Source organism: Biomphalaria glabrata, chromosome 5 (genome assembly GCF_947242115.1).
Source record: "Biomphalaria glabrata chromosome 5, xgBioGlab47.1, whole genome shotgun sequence".
Lineage (NCBI taxonomy): Eukaryota > Metazoa > Mollusca > Gastropoda > Planorbidae > Biomphalaria > Biomphalaria glabrata.
Genome location: NC_074715.1, coordinates 23,373,022 through 23,399,884, shown reverse-complemented (window position 1 = coordinate 23,399,884; position 26,863 = coordinate 23,373,022). Strand labels below are relative to the sequence as shown.

Below are 26,863 nucleotides of genomic sequence, written 5' to 3'. Positions count from 1 at the left end.
TAATATATATCTAATAATATAGATCTATGTGATGTCTAATAACTGGACACCTTAAACTTAATGGCTATAATATGTCACAAATGTTATTCATATTGTTTCATTAATTGTTTGTATCAAGATGATGAAATGTACTAAAGTCTAAAGTAAAGACAAGTCCAGTAGTTTCTACTGGCTAGTAAAGATTCACATTGCTTGCCTGCTATTAAACTATTCACTTTAAAAAAATTATATTTGTACTTTACTATTACCATCCAAAACCAAAAAAATAAATTTTACTAACTTAAAAAAATATGTTCAGTTTTTCAGACTGGAATGGTTGGCTATCCAGAGTCACTCACAGATCCTTCATACCATAAACAAATATTAGTATTGACTTACCCTTTGATTGGCAACTATGGTGTTGGGGATGATTCAGTTGATGAGCACGGCCTACCTATCTGGTTTGAATCTTATAAAATACATGCTGCTGCCTTAATTTGTGCAGACCTAACAGAGCAGTACAGCCACTGGGGGGCTAAAAAGTCTCTGTCCACTTGGATGAAAGAACAAAATGTTCCTGGAATTTATGGTGAATTTCTCTTTACCCTAGATTAAACTTCTATTTAATTAAGAATATATTTTTTTAAAATCCTAGATTAAATCTATATCTAACCTAGAATGAATTTTCTTTCCCTCAAACTAGAATGAATTTATTTCATATTAAACTTGTATTAAAGATTCTCTAAAATGAATTTCTAAGACACCTAGAATGAATTTATCTTAATCCTAGAATAAACTTTTGTTAAACCTAGAATACATTTCTTTTAATCCTAAAGTACATTTATGAAATAATGGACCTCATTCACCAATTGTAAACAAACAACATTTAGCCACGTGATTCTCTCTCTTCTATACAAATTACGATCTAATTTTTAATAGACAATGACAGTTTTTTTCTTTGTTTTATCAATATAATCATGTGACTAAATGTTGCTTGTTTATGATTGATGAATGAGGTCCATTAACTCACAATTGAGCCTAAATTAGGATTTCTGTAATGCTGTTACCTATAGTACAAGCAAAAAGCTTTTTGTGCAATAATCAGTTAATAATTAATTAATAGTTGTACTGTAATTACATAGTATCCAAGCATTTCTTGTTCATGTTTTTAGTGGAGTACCATAGCATGGTAAAAATATATATAAGTATGGTATGGTGGCTAGAGTATTATGCAGTTGTAGGGAGGGGCGTAGGTCATTTTAGATGTTCAAGGATCTGTTCTCCTGGACCACATTTGCAATGAAGTTGTTAAATATCTCTGACCTACTATAAGCTAAATTAGATGACTGGGGGTATGTTTTACCAACAATGTCAACAATCTTCATTGCAATTGCTGTTGCTTAATAAAGTTCATGGGATTATACACACTTGACACATTCCCTTACAGCTTTTGTCATATTTTATGGGAAGGTGTGCATAAAAATATTAAGATTCTAAATGTGTGTTTGCATGTCCTTATAGGAAAGTTCTGAGCATCTAGATCTTTTAGCTAGATCTAGGATCTAAAGCTAAAGAATACTCTTAGAAAACCTGACTTTGAAACCATCTTTTAGAAAATGTATGGGTATGTTTAAGTTAAAGTGAAAAAAAAAATGTATATAGAAATTTTTCCTTGAAATTATAGATTGGTCCAAGTGAATCAAATCACTTATTGATAACCCAATGCTCACCCATTCCCACTATCAACTAACAGAGATGAACTAAAGAACACAATTTATCATAAGGGTGACCTAGTCATAAGACTAAAAGAAATACCTGACAACCCAAAATGAATTCTTTCAATTTTTAAGCATCATCAAAATTTGTTGTCTGGCTTTTTCTACCCCGTCTTCTGTTGAATAATAATGTTTGTTTTTCCTTCCAGTTGTCTGTGTAATCTTGTTTGGATGCAGCTTTAATTTCCCTGTACATTCTTGAACTTGTGAGATAAAAACCATTAGCTTTTGTGATTTTTTTGTTTGTTTTTTAAAGGTATTGATACACGAGCTCTTACCAAGAAAATAAGGGAAAAGGGAATAATGCTTGGCAAGGTACTGACCAGCAGATAATTGTTTCTTTGCTTTGACATAAACAATACTCTAGGTATATCTTCATAATTTTTTAATGATTTTTTTAATCATCATGTTTTATTTCTCTGCTTAGGTGATTGTAAATAATGATGAAGATGACATTCCATTTATTAATCCAGATAAAGTCAACTTGGTGCAAGAAGTTTCATCTAAGGTGCTGAAATCTGGTCTAGCTTTTTTATTTGTTTTTTAAATATATCTTTAAGCTTTAAAACATTTTGACTTAAAGGTTTATAGTATTAAGTTTTTTAAAACTCCAAACATCAAATCATTTATTTGTTTTTAGTAATATGTAATATCCATTTCAAAAACTTTTTAGCTAGGATATCAAGATGAAAGACAAAATAATTCTTTTTTGTTTTCTCTCTGATAGTCAGTTGTAACCTACAATACCAGTGGGGATGTGAAGATCGTGGCTATTGATTGTGGCATGAAATACAACCAAATCAGGTGTATGTGTCGCAGGGGAGCCTCTGTAACTGTTGTTCCATGGGATTACTCTTTAAATACTAAAGGTGAGGTTGCTGGCATTTTAATCTTGCCTGAAATATTGAACTCTAGTTCATTTTTATTTCATCTAATTCCCTTGCAAGACAAAAGGTTTTTGGATAGTAAGGTGAATTCAGTTACATTCCTTAACCATGCTTGTCTTTTTACCTTTCATTATTTATTTTATCTTTTGTGTTATATTAAGAAAATTTAAATGCAGTGTTGTTTTCTTCTTCAACGTATTAATAATGTAGGACGTAATCATCTTTTTTGAAGTAACGTGTATTATATAAGAACTGAAATGTAGATAATGAATCTTATATTATGGTATGAAATAAATGTTCTTTTCTAATACTTTCTTCTTCTCAAAGATTTTGATGCAGTTTTTGTGAGCAATGGCCCTGGGGATCCAATGATGTGTTCTACAACCATCAATACATTACGCTCACTGGTTGCTGATCCACACTGCAAACCCTTGTTTGGGATTTGCTTAGGTCACCAACTTCTGTCACTTGCCATAGGAGCCAAGACTTTTAAAATGAAGTAAGGAGAATATTCTTAGGAATCTCAGTTTTTCTTAAGGAAAATATTTTGAAGCATTTTTTAAATGTAATTTGTCATTTTAGTGTTTGCATCCAAGCTATTCAATAAAATAATTCATTGTTTATTTTTTTTGCTAAATCCAGGTATGGAAATAGAGGTCACAACCAGCCATGCATTTATGACCAAAGCTTACGCTGTTTCATAACCAGTCAAAATCATGGTTTTGCTGTTGATACCAACACTCTTCCAAAAGGCTGGCTGCCTCTGTTCACCAATGCTAATGACAAATCTAATGAAGGCATAATTCATGAATCTCTACCTGTGTTTAGTGTTCAGTTTCATCCAGAAAATAGAGCTGGTCCACAAGATCTGGAGGACATGTTCACTGTGTTTCTAGACCATGCCAGGTCTTGTAAAAAAGGAGTAGATGGGTATGTTTACTTTAGTTCTGGACTAAGCCATGAAATGAAAGAACAAAGTATGTTGTCACAATATCCTTAAATTAGAGGATATGTTGGCAATCGAGGTTAAACTAGTGTAAATTAATATACAATCATGTTTGCCAAATTAATTGTTCACTTAATTTGAATATTTTATCCAGAAATTCTTTTTATTCACTGATCAGCAGTTTCAGTAAAAGATTGATTTAGAAATCTTAGAATCTGTCCATTATTTCAGTGTCAGTATCAGAGAGAGACTGTACACATTTATCAAGACTGAAGGTTTATCTATGACTCAACTTGAAATAGCTCAGCCTAAAAAAGTCCTTATTCTGGGTTCTGGTGGACTGTCCATTGGTCAGGCTGGAGAGTTTGATTACTCTGGCTCTCAGGTATGTTGGTGAAAGGTTATTCTAATTAGTTTGTTTTCACCCAATTACATGACACTTAACAGTTTTAAGGTAAGTGTTCACCATTTGATTTATTTAGTTAGCCTGTCACAACTAATGATGGCTACACATTAGACTCAAGAACAGTGTTAGTCTGTCATATGTCTTTCTGTCGGCTGCTATAGTTCTGTGCCTGTGGCTTATGAAGCCCTTTCATACGTACACATTTCAGTTGTTGTTGTTATCTTTTGCTCTCCTTCACTATCTGTTGTATACACTGATTCTTGCCCAGCACTTAAAGGCACTAGTAATATCCTTTCTTGCAGTGAATCTTTAAATATTAGATGGTTTTGAAGATGATTAAGAATGTCCATGAAAAATGGTAGTCTCTGGACATCTTGTGAGTTGTTTTTTTCCCTTTAGTTTGCCTTATAGTAGCCATGGAAAAGAATGGAAAAGATATTTTATAATCAACCCTTGTGTATCAGGAAGTATTTCTTGCCTCTGAGACAGATTCCTCTCATCTCTGCCTGTGGTCCCTTCTGGGGCATAGGCCACCAACCAGCTTCCTCCAGGCATCTCGGTTCTGGGTGAGTCTCTCAACTGTCCCCATGTCTTGCCCATCTGCTTCCAAATCACTTTGCCATGTATTCTTTGGCCGTCCCCTCTTCCTCTTTCCTTGGGGGTTCCAGGTTAGGGCTTGTTTTGCTATGTTGGATACAGGCTTGCAAAGGGAGTGACCTATCCATCTTCAGCGTCTCTGAAGGATAGCAACACTACGCATAATTTTGGAACTGTCCATGGAATGGAACTCCCCTCTCTACCTCGTTTTATAGCCTATGAGAAAGCATTTGACAGTGTGGACAGACAGACAGACAGACAGACCCTCTGGAGACTTTTGAGACACTATGGAGTGCCTGAAAAAATTACAAATATCATCAAGAAGTCATATGAGGATATGACTTGCCGAATAGTGCATGGCAGACAGAGGCATTTCAAGTCCAAACAGGAGTGAGACAAGGCTGTTTACTCTCTTCCTTCTTGATTTTATTAGCCATAGATTGGGTCATGAAGTCAGCAACAGACCAGAAGGGGAATGGTATACAATGGACACTGTGGAAACAGTAGATTACCTTTGAGATAGATTAATTGGAAGAAATTAAGTTTCATGGCATGTCTTCTATTAGTTGCCACACTTCAGAGCTGTGTAGCAATTTTGAGAACTAGTCTGGTGGATCTTCAACTTTGTAATGATGCAAAAAGTCCTTATTTTTGTGGGTAGGGAAGTACAAATCAATAGTCAACTCAACCACTTTTGCCAGACTTGAGAGTAGAATCTGTTAATGACACTTGTATGACATGTACACTTTACCTTACTTACAGTAGACATGTATTTATTTATAAAGATTGGAATTCAATATCATTTCATGTTTTTTTTTCACAGGCTATCAAAGCTCTCAAAGAAGAAAATATTAGCACTGTTTTGATCAATCCAAATATAGCAACTGTCCAGACCTCACAAGGAATGGCAGATAAAGTTTACTTTCTTCCAATAACACCTCAATATGTTACACAGGTATTTTACACAAGTTTATAAATTATTTAGATAAAAATAACTTTTTTTTATTTCTATTTTATGGATTCATTTTTTAAAAATTATGTAATACTTTTAGGTTATTAAATCTGAACGTCCGGATGGAGTATTACTGGCTTTTGGGGGACAAACTGCACTGAATTGTGGTGTGACTTTGACAAAAAGTGGAGTCTTTGAAAAATATGGTGTGAAAGTTCTGGGTACACAGGTGGCATCCATTGTCTGGACAGAAGATAGAAAAATCTTTGCAGATAAGATGTTGGAAATTAATGAATTTGTAGCCCCTAGTGAAGCAGCCCATTCAGTTGAACAGGTTTGTTAAAGAAGAATAAAAGTATGATATGTGTTCATTTCACTTTCATTCACTGAATCTTTTTGTTTCTTTAAATTTTTTTGTAAAGATATGATTTGATTAAACTTAAATTTAAAAAAAATAAATGTTTACATTAACTGTTAGTTTGGTATTTTTGTATTGAAATATTTTTTTTCAAAAAATGTCATCATTTGATTGGTTGAAAAGCCTAAAGGTTAAAGTTGATTGTCCTCTTTATTCAGGCTGTTCAAGCTGCAGAGAGACTTGGTTACCCAGTTCTGATAAGAGCTGCTTATGCTCTTGGTGGCTTGGGTTCAGGTTTTGCCAATAACAAGGAAGAATTGCTTGTCCTAGTCACTGCCGCCTTTGCTCACACAACCCAAGTTCTGGTAGACAAATCTCTACAAGGCTGGAAGGAGGTGGAATATGAAGTGGTCAGAGATGCCTATGACAACTGTATTACAGTGAGTTATTTGTATAGATGGGTATTTTGTTTTTAGGGAACATGTTTTCCAATTATTATTAATGTTTTATTTTTAATCCATGGCAATAATTATATGTGGTCACGAAGCATGATAACTAAATACAGTAAGAGTATATGAACTCAGCCTTTGTTGAAAGTATTTCATCCTAATATCCTTTCTATTGTCTGCTACTTGATCTTCTCCTTTCATTCTTACTTCTGAACTACTTAATGTTACACTGTAAGAAATATTTTTGAGCTTTTTTACTTTTATCTAGAAAGGTAGAAAAAAACAATTTGTTTATGTTGTTTAAGCTGATCAGTGTGACTTTATTTGTCTTAGGTATGTAATATGGAGAATGTTGATCCACTTGGCATTCATACAGGGGAGAGCATTGTTGTTGCTCCCAGCCAAACTTTAACTGATGCTGAGTACAACATGCTGAGAACAACTGCCATAAAAGTTATTCGTCATTTGGGAATAGTTGGAGAGTGTAACATTCAGTATGCTCTCAATCCTCTGTCACAACAGGTGCAGTATCTTTTTCTGTTTTATTTCCAGTGTTTGTTTGGACCACTTCAGAATGTGATTATTTGGACACAATAACAATCAGGTCCAATGAAACAAACATGTCTCAGATGGGGCATACAAATGTGATTATGATTTATATTTTATGTTGGGCAATGTGCACATATAGAGTGCATACAAACAAGAACCAACTATTTATATGAAGAAGTAATTTTACCACTAAATTCTTTCAACATTTTACACAATGTCCAGTATTCAAAGCACAACACACTGTTATAAAGTAAGTTCTGAAAAATTTTCAGTTAACTTAGAACTTTTTGACATCTATCACAATAACGAGACTTCTTTAAGTTCCTTCTGCATATCAAAAGTTTCAGTGCATCTTCTGGCATCCTGTTGCCACTTGCACCTAACATTGCTGTGCTGAATATCATTTGCATTGAAGGATTAGAGGTCATTGTCAGTGGATAGAAAAATGTATTCTATTTGGGGGGGGGGCGGGGTCGTTGAAGAACCTCATTTTTCCATTGCCATCATTTTCACTTTTAGTCTGCAAGTCTTCACCTGTCATCTAATGAAGAAATAAAGACCACATTAAGAATAACAGATTAGATAATTTAACTGCTTATTTATTGACGGCTATTGGTAAAAAAATGTAACTAAATGTAAAATGTTGACCTTTGCCCTGATTACCTTTAACTGTTGATAATGTGTGTAAACTTTCAACCATTTTTTTTCAACTAAATATCATGGTGTCCACAGTACTACATCATAGAGGTCAATGCTAGACTGTCAAGATCATCAGCTTTGGCCAGTAAAGCTACAGGATACCCCCTGGCCTATGTTGCAGCCAAACTAGCTTTGGGTCGACCCTTGCCCTTGTTGAAAAACTCAGTCACTGGCTCCACTACAGCTTGCTTTGAGCCGAGTTTAGATTACTGTGTTGTCAAGATTCCAAGATGGGACCTGAAAAAATTTAACCGAGTTTCCACCAAGGTGATTACATTCTCACATTTAGTTAGTTAAAATAAAAAGTTCAACAAACCTTATGATATGTTTTTTTTATTTTCAATATCATTCACATCTCGTTTTTTTGTAGATTGGTAGCTCAATGAAAAGTATTGGTGAGGTCATGGCCATAGGAATCAAGTTTGAAGAAGCTTTCCAAAAAGCCCTGAGAATGGTGGATGAAAGTGTACGAGGATTTGATCCAACTATGCTGAAAGCCTGTGAAAATGTAAGTAAACTTGTTCAATTTATTTCAGTTAAATGTTTACTAAAGGTTTGTTGTGTTTTTAACAATGTTTATTAAAATTATATCAGCAAATCAATGTTTTACACAAAGTGTTTTTAACAAATATTGTTAACATTATTATTAAAATATTACTTATATACAAACTTAGAGCCATTATTTAGAATATTGATGTATATTTGACTTCTGATTTTTAAAATATAAGCATTATTAATAATTTAATTTGATGGAACAATATTTATTTAAAATTATTTTTTAACAATAAATATTTGGTAATTTTATAAGCATATACAATAAAATTAATTGAAATAATTATATTTTATAGGAGTTGCAGCATCCAACTGACAAAAGAATATTTGTCTTAGCTGCTGCATTGAAGGAGAACATGACCATTGACCATCTCTATAATCTCACTAAAATTGATCGTTGGTTTCTTTACAAATTTAAAAACATCATTGAGAAATACAGAGAGCTGGAATTGTATAAAGGAAAGGTCAGTTGTTTTTTACAAATGTAATTCCTCCAAGTATATTAAGTCAGTACATAAAAGCTTTATGCATAGACATTATGATTGATCTTTATTTGTATAATTTCTAACACTCTGGCTTCCACTGACAGACTTACAGTCTACCAAAAGAACTTTTGCTTTCTGCTAAAAAGTTGGGTTTTAGTGATCAGCAAATAGCACAAGTTGTTTCAAGGTTAATTCTTTTTACTTGTACACAAATACATTAGGAAGATTTATACTTTATACAGAAGATTTCTTCCCTTCTTTTACAATTATTAGGTTATGTAACCCACCAATTCTTTATTCTAAAATTGCAGCACAGAATTAGTAGTTCGCAAATGCCGCTATGACCTAGGTGTGACTCCTTGGGTCAGACAGATTGACACTGTAGCAGCCGAGTGGCCAGCAAGCACCAACTACCTCTACCTGACTTACAACAGCAGTGAGCATGACATCCCTTTTGAGAGTAAGCATGTCATGGTGCTGGGATCAGGCGTCTACAGAATAGGATCCAGTGTGGAGTTTGATTGGTGTGCTGTCAACTGCATTCGGACATTGAGACAGGTTAAAAATTGACTTAGTTAGGATAGTTCACTTAGGTCACTTATGAGCAAAACTTTTCTTCTATCTATACATGTAACTCTTCTCATGTAATTGTAAAATATAACTTTAATTTATTTGAATAGAAATAGTTCAGATGGTAGTCATGAAATATATGGTTATTAATTTTGTTCTGAATACTTATATATAAGATAGATAGATAGAACTTTGACATGGTTTATATTCATACAAATTAGAAATCTAGAAATGTATTAAAAAGTACTCTTACCTAGTTTAAATATCAAGTACTTTTTATTAATTACTCAAAAAGATAAGTCCAAAATTGAAATTTATTAACACTTGTCATTTTTTGTTAAAATGTATGAATCAAATCAACAAATCTATTTCTAAATTTTTAGATGGATTATAAAACTATAATGGTGAATTACAACCCAGAGACAGTCAGCACTGACTATGATATGTGTGACAGACTCTACTTTGATGAAATTTCATTTGAGGTAACATGCAATGTTTTTGTTTGTTTTTATTTATTTTTTTTAATAAACTATCATTTCATTAATCAGCCTGCTTTTATCCAAACTATTGTCAGGTTGTGATGGATATCTATCAGCTGGAGAATCCATTGGGTATTATTTTGTCTATGGGAGGTCAGTTGCCTAACAACATAGCAATGGACTTACACAGACAACAGGTAGGTCAAAGTCATTTAGAATAGTTGTCATTTCATTTGTTTAGTTCACTACATTTGTTATCAGGATTTTTTTTTTTTTTTTTTTGTCTTCTTTAAATTGTTTAAAGTTAATGCTATTCTGTTTTTATTCCAGGCTGTGATTTTGGGAACATCACCTGACAGTATTGACAATGCAGAAAACCGCTTCAAGTTTTCTAGAATGCTGGACAATCTAAAGATCAATCAACCTTTATGGAAAGAGCTTTCTACTTTTGAGGTCTGATTTCTTAATGTAGTATAAATATAACATATATTTGTACTATCATATACATTTTTTGCTCATAGGAGATGTGTTGTAATGTATAATGCACAATTGTAAAACAAATTTCCTCATGGATAATAAAGATTATTATTATTATTATTGATTTGACTAAAAAATCTTTTAGTTCAGCCCTGAACTATGTATTTAAAAAGAATTGTCTTGTGTATAATTCAGGCTGCTGTAGCTTTCTGTGATGAAGTTGGATATCCTTGTCTTATCAGACCATCATATGTGTTGAGTGGGGCTGCCATGAATGTGGCTATGAACAAACATGACCTGGAGACTTTTTTGACCCAGGCAGTTGCTGTCTCTAAAGATCACCCAGTTGTCATTTCCAAATTTATCCAAGAAGCTAAGGTTGGTTCAAGTTATCCATGTACAAACTTTAGCAATTGAAAAAAACAAACTATTTTCAATGTTTTGTAAGACTTAGAGTGCATTTTGTCATATGAAAATTAGGAAATTGATGTGGATGCTGTGGCCAGTGATGGTGAAGTTATATGTATAGCAGTATCTGAACATGTGGAGAATGCTGGTGTACATTCAGGGGATGCAACTCTTGTGACGCCACCTCAAGATATAAATTCTGAAACTTTAGCAAAAATTAAAGGCATTTGCTGTGCCATTGGACGAGCTTTAGAAGTGACTGGGCCTTTCAATATCCAGCTCATTGCAAAGGTATGGAAACATTTTTTTAAAATATATTTTCTTTATACAATTATTATACAAAAACTATAAATAATATTCTGTGAAGATTTATATTTCTTTTGTATTCAGAGCAAGCACCTGAAAATTGAGTTTAATCATGATATAATTTTAAAAAAATGTTTCTCTTGTGTTTAGGACAACCACCTGAAAGTCATCGAGTGTAATGTCAGAGTCTCTAGGTCCTTCCCGTTTGTATCCAAAGCTCTGAACTACGATTTTATTGCCACAGCTACACGTATCATTATGGGGGAATATATTGAACCAGTCAACATAACAGGAGGATGTGGGAAGGTGGCTGTGAAGGTGAAAACTTATTCAGTTCTTTTTTTTTTTTTTTTTTTATCTCGTATGGCTGGCTTAAATTTGGAAAGTGACAATTTTAACTAGCATACCATGTATATCTGACCCAAATATTTAGGGATGACATACTCATCACCTTCCTACACATTTTAGATCTACTAATTTATTTTGTGCTCATATAAACTCATCTCAAAATAATACTTTTACTTAGTACTTTTTTAAATTAATACAAGTTTCAGAAATAATAATAATAATGTTTATTGTCCGTAAGGAAATTTGTCTTACAATTTGTGCAGTACATCAAACAAAACATTATAAGTATAAAAAAACAAAATGTACTTTCACACCTGACTTACTCATAATTTGCATGTGAAAAGTTTATAACAGATTGTTTCTATTTAATGATTTGATTGCCAGGGGAATAAAATAATGTTTGTGTCTGTTTGTCTTTGCTATCGGTGTCTTGTATCTCTTTTGTGATGGTAAAATCACAAAATCCTGATCCAAAGGGGGATTTTTTATTTCTAGAATCTTTTTAGCTTTTTCATTGATGTAGTGATATTAAAACTTAAAATATTGCAGATATGAGTGTGATAAAACATAACCAAGGCCTTTTCACTAACATTAAACAAGGACAGTTTTCTCAGTAATCGTAATCTTTGCTGCCCTTTTTTTGCTGATATAATCAGTATTTGCAGTAAAATTTAGTTTATTGTCTAGGATAGTGCCAAGGTATTTAAAAGTTTGCACTATTTCAATAGTCTCTTCAGCTACAGAAACAATATCATTTTCCTTCTTTTCCCTACGAAAATCGATTATCATTTCTGTCTTTTTTTTACATTTAATAATAATAAATTATCTTTACAGTATTTTTCAATGTGTTCTATTTCTCTGAAATACCCATTTACGTCTGAGCTCTCTGAGAGCAGGGCAAGAAGAGCTGCATCATGAGCAAATTGTGTGAAGGAGCTAAATGAACTATCGCAGTGATGCTCAACCTAATTCGCCCTGCGGGCCATTTTAATTTTCGACACTCGTGTCGCGGGCCACATGAACGAAAAAGTAACGAATTGAAATTGACTTGAATTTGAAAATATTTGATTTGAAACCATTGGATCTAGTACTAACATTAATTAATTGGATATTTCAACTTATCTTTTTTGAGTAAATATTCCCATCGATCCTCCAATCTGTAGGCGTAGTTAAACTATCTTTTATTCGCGGCTTAAATCAAGATTGTCACCATATTTGTTTTCTAACTCGGTTTTCATGTTTTTCTTCTTAAAACAGACGCATTTTCTTTACAAATCAAATATGTTGGCTTATTATCATGTTCCACAAAAAGTAAAGGTCTGTTAACTTTTTCTGGTAGATTCTAGGCCTACATTTAATAAGCGTACAAATATTAAAGATCATGGTAACAATTAATTAAAGAAAAATTGAAGGCCCAAACGTAGGTAGAGATACATAAGTCAACATTTTTTTTGGATGGGGGATTTTCTACACTTTGAGCCAACATTTCGGCGGGCCTGATGGAACCACGTCGGCCCGCTGGCCATATTTTGGGCATCACTGAACTATCGGATTGAAAATCATTGGTGTACAAAATGAACCACAATGGTGATGTCACAGCCCCCTGGGACGCCCCTGTGTTCACAATGCATGCATTTGATATTACATTGTTTTCCCTAACCCTCTGAGATCTCTGGGTCAAAAATTCATTAGCCCATAGTATTATATATGGACTAATCTGCAACGCTTTCATTTTTTTCAATAAGTAAATGAAGTTGAATGGTATTAAAAGCTGATGAGAAATCAATAAAGAACAATCTTACATAAGTGTAAGGTAAGTCCAGATGTTTGTAGACACAATTTAAAATATTTAGGATGGCATCGTCTACACCTTTACCCTTTTGGTAAGCAAATTGTAAAGGGTCCAACTTACTACAAAGATCATTTAGAAGAAACATTTTAACCAGTTTTTCTAAACATTTAGACACAATGGAAGTAAATGAAACAGATCTGAAGTCATTCACTTCCTTTGGTTTGGAAACCTTTGGCACAGGTACAATTATGGACCACTTCCACACAGATGGTATCTCGTGGTTTAGTAATAAAGTGGACAAAATCTCTAGGAAAGGTTCAGCTAGATGTTCATTCTTTTAAGATTCGTCCTTTTATACCATCAGGCCCAGCAGCTTTCATTGGGTTGACCTTTTTGAAAATGTTGTAGACTTGCTCTTTAGTAATCGCTAATTCTAAACAGTTTTTAACTTTGGTATCTTCCAGGGCTTTAAGTCTAAGATAATTAAAATCGTTAGTGTCTGTCAGGGATGAATGTGTGTATGTATGTATAATCTATTTTTACATTCTGCGCGAATGACCAGAAGTGTGTTTTGTTGTCAGAGGTTGATCAGACAGAGACCAGCGTGTGTGATATGCAGTAAAGCTGATTAAAGTTTATGTGTTTGATCTAGTGGTTTCATTGTTTTATTTCATTAACTAGAACAGAACCAGGGACACCTAGACGTATCGAGACCTAAGGTAGATTCTATCGAGTTATAATTATAAATAGAATAGGAAAGCTATGACATATTTGGAGGCTCTTTTATTTAGTTACTTGACTTAGTCTTGGAAGACATTAGGCAGAACTGCGGTTCACCATTGTGAAAAGGTCAAGGACAAAGAAGGCTGTGAAGTTTGTGCGCTCACGTGCAACGGCGGGAAAAAAACTAAGTCAATCAGCCGAGACGAAACCAGGTCAAACACAGTGATAAAGTAATTTGTATTGTTTATATTTGAGCCTACACGCATAAACAAGGATGGCAGACAAATTATCACAGATAATAGCCGCTGGAAAAGAAATGGGATTGTCGGGGACAGCTCTACAGGAGTGGGTGAAAGAAAGAGAAGAAAGAGCTAAAGAAAGAAAAGACAGAGAGCGTGAGGAACGTGTTAAAGAGAGGCTAGTGAGAGCTAAAGAGGCAGAAGCAAAAACTAAAGAGGCAGAAGCAAGAGCTAAAGAGAAAGAAGCTGAGGTAGAAATACACAAATTGAGAGTCAGAGAGTTGGAGCTTAGGGAGACGAAAGGAGAAATCAAAGAGCATATAAAACCTATATGGAAACCAAAGATGCCACCTTTTAATGAGAACGTGGATCAAATGGATGCATTTGGCAAGATTTGAAGTGCATGCTCAAGCTACAGATATACCTAAAACTCAGTGGGGAAGTCATCTTTACACATTGTTACAGGGAAAGGCACTGCAAGCTTGTATCAACTTTTCTAAGAAAGATTTAGAAGAATATGACAAGGTTAAAGAAGTACTAATGAAAAGATACAACTTAACAGATGATGGGTATAGAGAGAAGTTACATAAAGCTAAACCAGAGAGAAACCAGCCATTCCATGAATTTGTTGAGGACATTACTAGATACCTAATGCATTGGGTAGAATTGTCTAATACTGAAAAGACATTCGAAGGTCTCATTGATCTGTTCATCAGAGACAAGATCCTCACATCTTGCAATCCTCAGTTAGTGGCTTTTCTACATGAAAGTTAACCGAAAGATGTGCCAACAGCAGTCAAGTTGTGTCAGCAATATATTACTGCACATCCAGAGCAGACAATTCAGAGAGAGGAAGACTTGATAACTAGCAAGTTTGCATTTGCTGCAAAGACTAATGATAACAGAAGTCGCTTTAAACAAGAATGGAGACAGGACCGTCTGCAGAAAAGAAGTGTGGGTGAAAAAAGAAAATGTTTTAAGTGTTTCAAAACGGGACATTTAGCTGCCCAATGTAGAAACAAAAGCCCATTAAGACGAAACAAGACTATGGGTTCAAGCAGAAGTCAGGAGTTTAAAACCAGCAACAGGGGAAGACCAACTGGAGATCCATACAATGCGTCAGTTTGCATAGACTATCAACATGGTGAACAACTCCCTCATGAATCTGATCAGATCCAGATGGCTGGAGCTGTAACTTGTGGCGCTGGGATACTAAAAATGTATCCTGGATTTGTTGGGAAGAAATCTATTTGGGTCTTGAGAGACACAGGAGCGACCACAATCAGAGTGAAGAGACTACATGTGCACCCTCACCAGTTGACCAGTTAGAAACTCCAATGTATGACATTTGGAGGAACAATTGAAGAATATCCCACAGCTGTCATTGACATTGATATGCCATTTTTATCTGGGAAAGTTGAAGCATGTGTGTTGGAGAGGCCTGCAGCTGACTTGATTCTAGGAAACGTGACTGGCATAACTGAGCCTACCATAACAGATATCTACAAGTGGCAAAGGTCAGCAATGTCAGAAGCTACAAATGCGGTAACAAGATCTCAATCTAGTGTGAGAGATAACATGGGAACAACGATACAGCACAGTAGAAAGAGAGTGCTTGGCAGTTGTTTGGGCAGTAACCAAGTTGGCCAGGTACCTTTTGGGCAGAACATTCGTACTCCGCACAGATCACGCACCCTTATGCTGTTTAAACACACGTAAGTCAGTGAATTCCAGGGTAACTGGCTGGGCCCTGATGCTTCAGGACTTTCAGTGCAAAGTTCAGCATATTCCAGGTAAAGGAAACGTCTTAGCGGACATTCTGGTCTGTCACGCTTATCATAGATAAAAGCCCACGTGACTTCTCACAAGCATGTGTTGCTTCATCAAAGACTTTGTGTCTTCAACAGTTTAGACTTTGCTGCTTGATGGAAGACTTTCTGTCTACAACTAAGACTTTGTGTCTTCATCTTTTAAGACTGTGTGTCTTCATTTTTTAAGACTGTGTGTCTTCAGCTTTTAAGACTGTGTGTCTTCAGCTTTTAAGACTGTGTGTCTTCATCTTCTAAGACTGTGTGTCTTAACTATAGACTGTGCCTATTACATTGCAGTCTGTGTGACTATGTTCAAGTTGTTTGGATAAATAAACGCCTGTGTGGCATATTCAGAGCCTTTGTGGCCTATCGAATTAATATTTTTGTTGTATTGTGTTTTAATGTTTTATGCTTGTTTTATAATAGTGTTTTATGTATTTTTGTAAAAATTGATTATAATTTAAGAAGGGGTGAGACGTCAAGGATGAATGTGTGTATGTATGTATATAATCTATTTTTACATTCTGCTCGAATGACCGGAAGTGTGTTTTGTTGTCAGAGGTTGATCAGACAGAGACCAGCGTGTGTGATATGCAGTAAAGCTAATTAAAGTTTATGTGTTTGATCTAGTGGTTTCATTGTTTTATTTCGTTAACTAGAACTGAACCAGGGACACCTAGACGTATCGAGACCTAAGGTAGATTCTATCGAGTTATAATTATAAATAGAATAGGAAAGCTGTGACAGTGTCGAAACGACAATAGAAATCATTTAATTCATTGGATAATGTTTTGTCGTCTCTTGTAGCAAGATTATTTTTACTTTTGACTTGTACTCCTGCCATTTTATTCATGATAGCCCACACCTGTCTCATGTCTTAATCGAGTCTTCCAGCTTGGTGCGGTAGTTTCTCCTCCCTTCATCAAGATCAGCGTTGAGATTATGTTGTGCTATTTTCCTTTCCTGCCTTTCGCCACTCATATATGCTCTTTTCTTTTTGATATCACATTTTATTTTTGCAGTGACCCATGGTTTATTGTTGGGGTATAATCTTGATACTCTTGGTACTGATACACGTTTTCACAGAAATTAATGTAATTTGTCACTGCTTCGACCCATTCTTCCATATTTGAAGTGGTCTCTTTAAACAAATTCCAGTCAGTGCAGTCTAGACAACCTTGTAGTTTTGAGAATGTTGTCTTGAGTCCATTCTTGTATGGTTTTTTGAATGACTTTGCTCTCTCTTTAAGTTTTTTGCTATAATTAGGCAGCAGTTGTACTGTTTTGTGGCCCAATGATCCTAGTGGTGGCTTTTTACAAGATGTGAATCCTCCTTTGATGTTACAGTAACATAAGTCCAGAGTTCTGTAGTCTCTTGTTGGACATGAGATGTGTTGGTAGAAGGTGGGTTTGTCAACCTTCAAGGTGCATTTATTAAAATCACCCAGTATAACTACTGGTGCATCCGTTGACCTTGTCTGAAACTCATGCACTACGTCAGCGATGATTGCAGCTGCAACTTGTCTTGGCTGTAGGTGGAACATAAACCAGGACTATGTAAATAACACCAGTCTCGTGGCAAATAAAAAGATCTCAATGAAAGCGCCAATAGTTCTAGATCAGGACAGCACATTCTATTTTTAACCGTGTAGTTGTTACAGTACTTGATGTTGATGTACACACACAGCCCCTCACCTTTCTTCTTCTTAGACTCAGACGTTCTGTCAGATCTAATACAATAGAAACCATCAATAGCAATCAGGTTGTCATTGTCATCCTCCTCTAACCAAATAAACTTTGTGCTTGTGTTTTATTTGTATCTATAATTTGTTCACTTTGCCAGGTTCCAGTTTTCTCCTTCTCTAGACTTCATGGTGCTGATGTTCTGCTAGGAGTTGAGATGGCAAGTACTGGAGAAGTTGCATGTTTTGGGGAGAACCGTTATGATGCCTATCTCAAAGCTACCATTAGCACTGGTTTCCAGATCCCTAAGAAAAATATTCTTATTTCAATAGGAAGCTACAAAGTGAGTTCACTGGAATTGTTCTTTGATAATTTACTTTGGTTTCTGGGACATTCAGTTGTATTAACATTTAGCCAAGTCTCCATCATGCACATATTATGTTTCAGCACAAAACTGAGTTGATCCCAACTATGAGAACTTTAGAAAAACTTGGCTACCAATTGTTTGCTAGCATGGGGACTGCAGATTTTTACAATGAACATGGTTTTAATGTAAGTGGAAATATTATTTTGATTTCACTTGTTTTGGCTTAAATAGGCATTTTCATTTGGAATTATAAACACATTTTAAGTTAGAAAAACAATTAACAAAATGTAAAGTGAAGACAAACATAGTTTCTGTAATTTAGATATGTTTTATTTAAATAAATGAACAAAATATATTAAATCTTACATATGTTGACATTAATGAAAAAATTTGTTTGAGGTTTTGTTCTATAAATAAGTTTTATTGATTGCAGGTGAGATCTGTTGATTGGCCCTATGAAGACACTGGAGAAGACAGTTGTAAAAATGGAGAGCAAAGAACCATTGCTGACTATCTGTCTGAACACATGTTTGATCTTGTCATCAACCTGCCATTGAGAAACTCAGGCTCCTACAGGGCTTCCTCTTTTATCACGCAAGGTTACAAGACCAGACGTATGGCTGTGGACTATTCTGTGCCTCTCATCACAGATGTAAAATGTACCAAACTGTTTGTTGAGGTATATGAGAGGACAATTATTTCACATCAGTTCTAGCTTTTGAATTCCTTTTAGAGACAGTTGCTTTAAAAAATTAACTTCAATAGTTTTTTTATGCTCATTAGTTTGATACTGATTTCAGGCTCTGCATCAACTCAATGCCCAGGAACCTGTTATGAAAACTAACATAGATTGTTTGACTTCTCAGAAGATTATCAGATTACCAGGTGAGACTTGCGTTAAGTGGATGTACTTTAGTTTTTACAAGTCTCACTAGTTATTGATGTTGCCATTATGTTATTTTTGGTTCACTGTGATTCAGGATTGATTGATGTTCATGTTCATGTGAGAGAACCAGGAGCTACTCACAAAGAAGACTGGTCTTCCTGCACTGCAGCTGCCTTGGCAGGTGGTATCACCACAATCTTGGCTATGCCTAACACCAACCCACCTCTGGTGGACCAAGAAGGATACAATCTGACCAGTAAAGTGAGCTATTGTTTGTTGAATCATACTTTATTTAGTCAGAATGTTCTAAAATTATGTTTTCTAGGTTTTTTATCCTTTGAAATTTTTATATTTATTTGCAAAAATGAATGCAATTTGTTGTGATTTAAACCTTTACTTCAGTTTTGTAACTTGTATTTTTGGTGTGAATATTTCCAGCTGGCTCGCCAAAGTGCAAGGTGTGATTATGGACTGTTTGCTGGGGCCAGCAACACAAACTTTCAAACTTTAACTCAACTGTGTAACAAAGTTGTTGCTTTAAAAATGTATTTAAATGAAACCTATACTACATTGAAACTTGATGACATGACTATCTGGATGAAGGTAGTATATCTGATAGTTTTAGATTGGGATTGAAACCTAACTACATATATATTTTTTTTATATATTAAATGCTTTGTGAACGAACATATGTGCTTTAAATTGTTTTATAATGTTTTGATTGACCTATCAGATGTCTCAGCTTGAGGCTTGCCAGTCACTGGTATTAGAAAATTATTGGATCACTTTTAGTTTGACAAAAGTTCTACCTTAATCTAATATTTGTTGGCTGTGAGAAGAAAATAAAGTAGATCGTTGATTATCTGGATTTATTGGGAATGAGGTCTGATCAGATATTCTATTGTTTGGATAATCGAATTTGGAACATTATAAATGGTCCTTTTCACCAACAATGTAAAGAAATTTCATATGAGGTGTCAATTCAAGTAAATGATACAGGGAAACAAAGCTACTTAGTAGCCTACCTTTATTGTAAAAGCTGATCTTTTGCTGCACCAACATGGATTGTCCTGCAAGAGAACTTAGATACCGTAGTGTAAAAGAAAAAAAAAAACACACAAAAAAAGAAGTCTGGATATTTGATAATCAAGACAACTGATGTCTAGATAAATGTTCTACTGTAAGTCTAATGGTCTATGTGATGGTTGCTTGATTTGTTTCATTGATTGAACTTAGCATTTTGAGCACTGGCCCAAGTCTTTCCCATTGTGTGTTCATGCTGAAGAGATGACCACTGCTGCTGTTATCTTGATGTCTGAGTTGTTCCAAAGATCCATACACATATGTCATGTAGCCCGCAAGTCTGAGGTAATAACTTTTCACTTAAGAGATTCCTGGTAATTGTTCTACATGCTATTGTCTTTAATGATTACTATAATTTGATCACAAGATAAGATAGACTTTTTTAATATACATTTAACTTCATAGGTTTTTTTTTGCAATATATTTCTTACTATTATAATTCTAAAAGAGTTTTTTTCAAACCAAGCCATTAAATCAGGTCACAACACATAAATATTTAAGCATATTTGTTTACTGAAGAAAACTGGTATTCTGGTTGTCTAGAATTGTAACAAGCTACATAATACAAGATATTTGTGTGTGTATTTTAAGAGATTACTAAGCGATAAAATGTAAACTTTTATTTTGGCTTTGTCAGATTTTGGTCATTAAAGCAGCTAAAGAAAGAGGACTGCCAGTTACTTGTGAAGTGGCTCCACACCACCTGTTCTTGTGTGCAGATGACATCTCTTCTCTTGGAGCTGGTCCAGCTAAAGTTATGCCTCGCCTGGTGACCAAAGAAGACCAGCAAGCACTATGGGATAACTTGGATATTATTGACTGTTTTGCCACTGATCATGGTGAGAATTTGAAAGTAAAAGCTAATTTATTTCTTTATCAGATTTCATTTTGACTTTCTTTATTTTGGGACCATGTTATCTCCCATTCAAACTGTAATGTAGGCAGACTTGAACTATTGATTAGTTTTTGAGCTTTAGCAAAGTTTTCATTAAGTCAAGCATAGCAGTCCAGGGAAATTCAATTTGATCCTCTTCTGCCTCTTCTATTTCTATATGTCCAAATAAAACTTTATTTCAATGTTTCAATATTCAGCTCCACATACATATGAAGAGAAGATGAGCCCTAACCCTCCGCCTGGGTTTCCTGGTCTGGAGACCATCCTTCCACTACTTCTGACAGCAGTTAATGACAACAAGCTGACTATTGAGGTGAGAAGAATGAGAGCATTACCAAATCAGCCTTAGTGAAGTTTAGTAATAGTTAGTAAGTTAATATTAAAGCAAAGGTAACTTGATATGTCTTTTTCTAACAGGACATAGTTCTTAGGATGCATACCAATCCTCGGCGCATCTTCAACTTGCCAGAACAGCAGGATACATACGTTGAAGTGGACCTAGATCACAAATGGGTGATACCATCTTGCATGCCTTACTCCAAGTCAAAGTGGACTCCATTTGCTGGTCAATCTGTGAAAGGGATTGTTCGACGTGTTGTTCTCAGGGGGGACTTGGCTGTTATTGATGGTGAAGTAAGTAGCTGTTCAAGTAATGTTGTTGTAACTGATGACAAAGATAGTACAATTTGTATAAACCTCATCACTGGTCATAATGAAAATCATTTGTGCACATTAGCTCACTTAGTCATTTTTTATCAATATTTTTTAATAGTTTCGGGCTTATGACAGCTTTGTGATTTAGTTAAGGAGTCATCAAACTTAAGATAATTTTAAAAAATAAAATTTTATACTATTTTTCAAAAATCAGGATTCAAAGATAATTTGACATCGGTAGCTTACTGTTATGTATTAATTTAAAATATTAAATAATTTAAAATAAACAATGCCAAGGACGGGATAACAGACTGCAGATGTCAGAAATACCCGTGGCATGCATCAATCAAGTAGCATGACACCTCACAGGAAGTGATTTTGATTGGTTGAAGAAAATAATTTCATTGGTTAAGCCAATTGTCAAAAACAAGGTCAAAAAGGTCGCTATCTAGAACCTTCAGTCGAAATGTAAACTTCGTAGAGATAAGACTTACTTTAGTTTCGAGTTAGAATTTGTATAGATCAGTCTTGTATTTGTATTAAATGTAGTAGTAAATTTGAATATTTTATTATTGAACTTTGAAACAAAGTTAGTTTTATTTCTGTACATAGTGATTCCAAGTTTTGAATTAAAGTTCTGTTTTTGAATTGAAAAGGACCTTCATTTATTGAATCTCTAAGATAGTAATTAGATCTAGAGATTTAGAGATATACATCTATAGAATCTCCGGCACGTCACAGTAATTTCTTGTACATCTGACATCTCAAGAAAGAGTCAACTTAAGCACTTCTCACCACTATCTTCATTAAGAGCACCTGCAAGATATTCAAGCACTTTCAACAATCAAGAAGAAGACTTGTGACCCTTACATATACATCACAATATTATTGAGTCATATAGTGAGTAATGAAATGTTTATATTGATATGTGTACATAATCACCTTAAAATGACTAATTACTGTTTGTAGGTGTTAACTCAGCCGGGTTCTGGGATTGATGTTAGATCTAGGCTTCCAACAATCAGTTTAACTAAAGAATCAACATTCCCTGAGCTTAGCGTCCAGATACCTGGAAACTTGCCTGCTTCCCAAGGTCCCTCTGAACCACCAAGTCCAAGAAAAAATCACCTCCAGGAAAAGTCACATGCTCCAAGGACACCAAAGTTGTCAGAAAACTCTCCATTTGGTAATTTCTTTTGGTCCCATTTTTAACATTTGTTTAACACCACCATGTGTTTTGTAGCTAATTGCATTGAATTTGTTATTTTAAGGCTTCCTTAACCTACCCCCACTTTGTTAATAGTAGCTTTTTAAGCATGACAATCTAACATGTTTGTTAAAGCTATGTGAAGTTTTTGATAGCAACCAGCCCATTAGCATTGTCAGTTTTTTTTCTAAAACTCTCTGGTTATCTGTACAACTTTTTAACTAGAAGATTTGAGAAGTTGGTAAATATTGTCTCAACTTCCATTTTTTAAATGCCTTACAACAGTATTTGAGCCACCAGAACACAGCACCTGTCAGCGTGACAAGACAGGTAACCCAAGCATGCTTTTCATCTTGATTTTGTGTCTTGATTTCATGGTATTGCACATTGACTATTTGACTAATAACGCTACTTGGTATATATGTCCTGACAACATTCACAAAGTACAAATAAAGTGGGTGCTTTTTTAACGGGTACATATTTTAATCTTAATATTTAAAAAGGCTGTTAAAAATTTTGACTTAACAATTTACTGGGTTTTTTTTTAATTTAGCATTGCCTTGCTATAACAGTTTGCTTAACAAATTATTTGAATAATTTATGTTACTAATACATCTGTGAAAGGTTTTAATAAATCAAACTTAATAGATATCTATATATAGATTAGAAATTTAACACTTTGATGTAAATGTGAATTTTATTGTTTTTGCACTAGGTGTTGTACTTTTCAATGTTTAGAAAGCTTTGTAATTATTTCAATGTTGACTGTATTTATTGTTAGTGAAATAGTATTAGGTGCAACTCTTGGCTCATGTACTTAATGTATGCAAGCTTTATATTTTCATGTTTTTGGTGTCAGTGTACCTTATGTCACTTTCTGTTCAACTGTTTCTGTTCAGCACTAATCTGTTTCTTATTTTGTCTTGTTAGAATTATGTTGCTGGAATTATCTTTTTTTTTAAAAATCAAGTTATTTGAATAGGCTCATTAAAAAAAATTGCTCTAATTTATTAATGAAACAAAAGAATCATAAAGTTTAATCCTAACTTTTTAATTTTTAATCTGTAGATCTACCCAGAGAATTTCATGCTACTCATCCAGAGTTGCCACGCCAGTTAGTGCCAACAGTTCCAGTTGTTCCCTTGCCTGGCATGTACCCAGCATCTCTTCAGCCTGTTGGTCATCCACATTTTACCCCAGGACTGACAGGACAGCACTGTAATACAGTTCTGACATTTAATAAAGATCAGGTAGGAGAGAGAGCTTTACACCTTCTGCCCCCACAGATGGCAAGGTCTGAAAGTGGGGCCTAAGGAAAGAAATGGAAGGCTATAGCTAAATGATTTATTTTATGTGATGATAAAATTAAATATTTTAAAATTAAATATTTATTAAGATTTTCTATTCCTAAGCTGTCAGAAATATTCAACTTGGCGCATAACTATAAAGTTGCTGTAACTAAAGATCGACCTCTGGATCATGTGTTAAAGGTGAGTATCACAACTTGTGGTTTAAGAAAATAAAAAGCAGACTAAAGCTGTCATTATTTATAGAATAGCTACAGAAAATAGTGACTAAACCTTAACATTAATTTCACTTTATTTGAAACACCACATGGGGAGGTTCTGACATGTCCTGTGTTACAACTTAACATACAGCTTAAAAATGTCATTATTTTCATGTACACACATTGATTGTTTGGCTGCCTTCAGCCGTATATTTGTAATGTGATGAGAGCCTCTGCATTAGTCTAATCTTTACAGTGGAAGGTTATCTCTACTAACAATAACATGCACATTATTTAGAAACAACTGAAGCCTGTCAGGGTGGAATTTCAGATTAGCTAGGGAATGATATTATGGTCCCGTATCCCAACTTGAACAGAGTAACGCAAGAACATAAAGGCAATAGCATGTAAAATACACACATTGAATAAAAGATATTCAACTGAACATTTAGTCAATACCAACAGTTGTTCAACGTGAACAATATTAATGACAACGTAAGTTAATGTACATTATTTAACAACAAGATTGTACATTTAACAATTTAATGAATATATGATATGATGAAGCATACATTACGAATAAATATCAATAGCAATTACAAATTACATTCAAAGGAACTATAGCACACCTTATTCTCAGTGCCATGGTCGACAATGCCCAACCTAACGCCACGGGCAATATTCAAATACCAAGCCTACAACTCAGACTTGACTCCAGCAGAGTCCTAAGCCTGCGTCCCTAGATAAGAAAAATACACACTCCTTTGATACTGCCATTCGCACAACTATAAAAAGAAACGAATTTAGATCTACGACATTTAGAAGGTAGTAACATAAACAAACTTACCCAATACTGGGGAAGAAAACCCATAAGAGAAACTCACAGGAGATCTAGCCTCATCACACAACAGAAGCAAAACAAGTAAGCAAAAATGACATCAACAAAAGCGCGTTCCTAGAAACCAAAACTCACAATCTCTTATGGTACACAAAGGAAAACACCAAAAGAAGATACGCATGACAAAGCACAGGCATATTTTGACTTGAAATGATACACATGTTCATTATAGAAGTATGTCCACAGACTTGATACACAGATAAACACTTTCAACTAATCTGGTTTATCTTTTTTTTTTTTCTCTTTCTTAATTTACATTCTGTTAACATGGTTGAGGTTTCTATGACTAATGTGACTTTGGAAGTCAGATTTTTCAGTTAATCATAACACTTCTGCTGGAGAAAGTTTTTTAACTTTTTTAGGAGCTCCCTTTATCAAGCCTTGCTTTTAATGTAAATAAGTGTAACACAAACACCCTTATATATATATATATATATATATATATATATATATATATATATATATGTGTGTGTGTGTGTGTGCATGTTTTTTTGTTTGTTTTATATATATATATATATAATATACATATTACAGATTTTTCTTAACAATTTGCATGATACTGATGATGCAAAATATAATACACTAAAGAAAAATGTCTCTTATCAACATTTGTTGAACATGTGTTTCCAGGACTTAAGCCTCATCACTTTTTGCATAGTCTTCCCAATCTCATAGTTAAGTAAAGATGATGGCCGAAAGTTTATATATATATAGTTCGTCCATCGTGGTTCGATGATGACCACTTTGTCATCCAGGGGGCTGAGGGCTTTGCACTGGGGTTTTATGCCTCCTCATGTGGCTGGTGAGACCTATGTGAGCCCGGAATGTTCGACCGCACACTGGGCAGGTTATTCCAGCTGGAGCTAGTGTTGTTTGCCTTGCTTTTCTTTTCTGGCGTTTTTCTTTTGCCAGCGTTGTTTTTTTTCCTCAGCAACCTGTACGCCAGTTTTCACAGCGCAACGCCATGATGCTCTGTCATGTGCCTCTGTCTCCCAGGTGCCTGGTTCTATGCTGAACGCCTTCTGAGAAGCTTTGAGGGTGTCCCTGAAGCGCTTTCTTTGACCACCTTGCGAGCGCTTTCCTTCGCTTAGTTGGCCCTACAAGAGTCGTTTGGGGATGCGGTGGTCTTCCATTCTGTAGACGTGACCTGCCCATTGCAGCTGGGACTGCATCAGGATTGTTTGGATGCTTTGCAGACACGCTCTTCGAAGGACTTCTGTATCTGGTATTTTGTCTTGCCATTTGACATTTAGTATTTTTCTCAGACATGTCATGTGGAAGTGGTTCAGTTTCTTTGCATGTTTACTGTACACTGTCCATGTTTCTGAGGCATAGAGAAATGTAGGGAGGATGACGGCTCTATAGACCCCTAGCTTTGTGTTTGTGGTGATATCATGTCTGTTCCAGACATTTTTAGACAGTCTGCCATAGGATGCACTGGCCTTGGCGATACGCAGGTCGATTTCACTATCGATTTTTCCATTTCTGGAGAGTGTGCTACCAAGATATGTGAATTTAACCACTGCGTTTATATCCTGTCCATTTATAGTGATGCATGGATCCGAGTCGGCTTTCCCAGGAGCAGGTAGATATAAGACTTCAGTCTTGTTCGTATTGATGGTAAGGCCAAAGCCTGAGCATGCTCTTGAGAAGTCACTGACGATGCTCTGCAGATCGTTTTCAGAGCAGGCATTTAGGGCACAGTCGTCAGCAAATAGCAAGTCTCTGATTACTGCTGCATTTCTTTTTGATTTCGCTTTAAGCCGCCTCGGGTTATATAGACCACCATCAAATCTGTATGATATATTTATCCCGTTGTTTTCTCTATTTGTGAATGCATCTGTCAGCATAGCAGAGAACATGATACTGAACAGTGTAGGTGCTAGGACACAGCCT

General features: G+C 34.9%; 1 protein-coding gene across 4 annotated transcripts in view; it reads left to right on the top strand.

The window, feature by feature from the left end:
* Window positions 1–26,863, top strand: part of LOC106065454 (CAD protein-like) — a 41,480-nt gene that overhangs the window by 1,811 nt on the left and 12,806 nt on the right. For 2 of the 4 annotated variants that reach the window (XM_056031151.1, XM_056031152.1), the window contains exons 3-38: window positions 299–568; window positions 2,011–2,069; window positions 2,182–2,262; window positions 2,482–2,623; window positions 2,969–3,140; window positions 3,284–3,571; window positions 3,819–3,972; window positions 5,414–5,545; window positions 5,643–5,876; window positions 6,119–6,340; window positions 6,683–6,871; window positions 7,631–7,864; window positions 7,968–8,105; window positions 8,446–8,613; window positions 8,739–8,821; window positions 8,946–9,192; window positions 9,588–9,686; window positions 9,779–9,880; window positions 10,014–10,136; window positions 10,356–10,538; window positions 10,641–10,859; window positions 11,025–11,192; window positions 17,631–17,813; window positions 17,918–18,022; window positions 18,271–18,516; window positions 18,638–18,722; window positions 18,818–18,984; window positions 19,162–19,326; window positions 19,960–20,091; window positions 20,444–20,645; window positions 20,899–21,014; window positions 21,119–21,334; window positions 22,325–22,541; window positions 22,848–22,892; window positions 23,631–23,812; window positions 23,975–24,052. In XM_056031151.1, coding sequence (XP_055887126.1) covers window positions 299–568; window positions 2,011–2,069; window positions 2,182–2,262; window positions 2,482–2,623; window positions 2,969–3,140; window positions 3,284–3,571; window positions 3,819–3,972; window positions 5,414–5,545; window positions 5,643–5,876; window positions 6,119–6,340; window positions 6,683–6,871; window positions 7,631–7,864; window positions 7,968–8,105; window positions 8,446–8,613; window positions 8,739–8,821; window positions 8,946–9,192; window positions 9,588–9,686; window positions 9,779–9,880; window positions 10,014–10,136; window positions 10,356–10,538; window positions 10,641–10,859; window positions 11,025–11,192; window positions 17,631–17,813; window positions 17,918–18,022; window positions 18,271–18,516; window positions 18,638–18,722; window positions 18,818–18,984; window positions 19,162–19,326; window positions 19,960–20,091; window positions 20,444–20,645; window positions 20,899–21,014; window positions 21,119–21,334; window positions 22,325–22,541; window positions 22,848–22,892; window positions 23,631–23,812; window positions 23,975–24,052 — 5,846 coding nt within the window. The remainder of the gene's footprint in view (window positions 1–298; window positions 569–2,010; window positions 2,070–2,181; window positions 2,263–2,481; window positions 2,624–2,968; window positions 3,141–3,283; window positions 3,572–3,818; window positions 3,973–5,413; window positions 5,546–5,642; window positions 5,877–6,118; window positions 6,341–6,682; window positions 6,872–7,630; window positions 7,865–7,967; window positions 8,106–8,445; window positions 8,614–8,738; window positions 8,822–8,945; window positions 9,193–9,587; window positions 9,687–9,778; window positions 9,881–10,013; window positions 10,137–10,355; window positions 10,539–10,640; window positions 10,860–11,024; window positions 11,193–17,630; window positions 17,814–17,917; window positions 18,023–18,270; window positions 18,517–18,637; window positions 18,723–18,817; window positions 18,985–19,161; window positions 19,327–19,959; window positions 20,092–20,443; window positions 20,646–20,898; window positions 21,015–21,118; window positions 21,335–22,324; window positions 22,542–22,847; window positions 22,893–23,630; window positions 23,813–23,974; window positions 24,053–26,863) is intronic. The other 2 variants (XM_056031154.1, XM_056031155.1) reach the window with 2 other exon arrangements.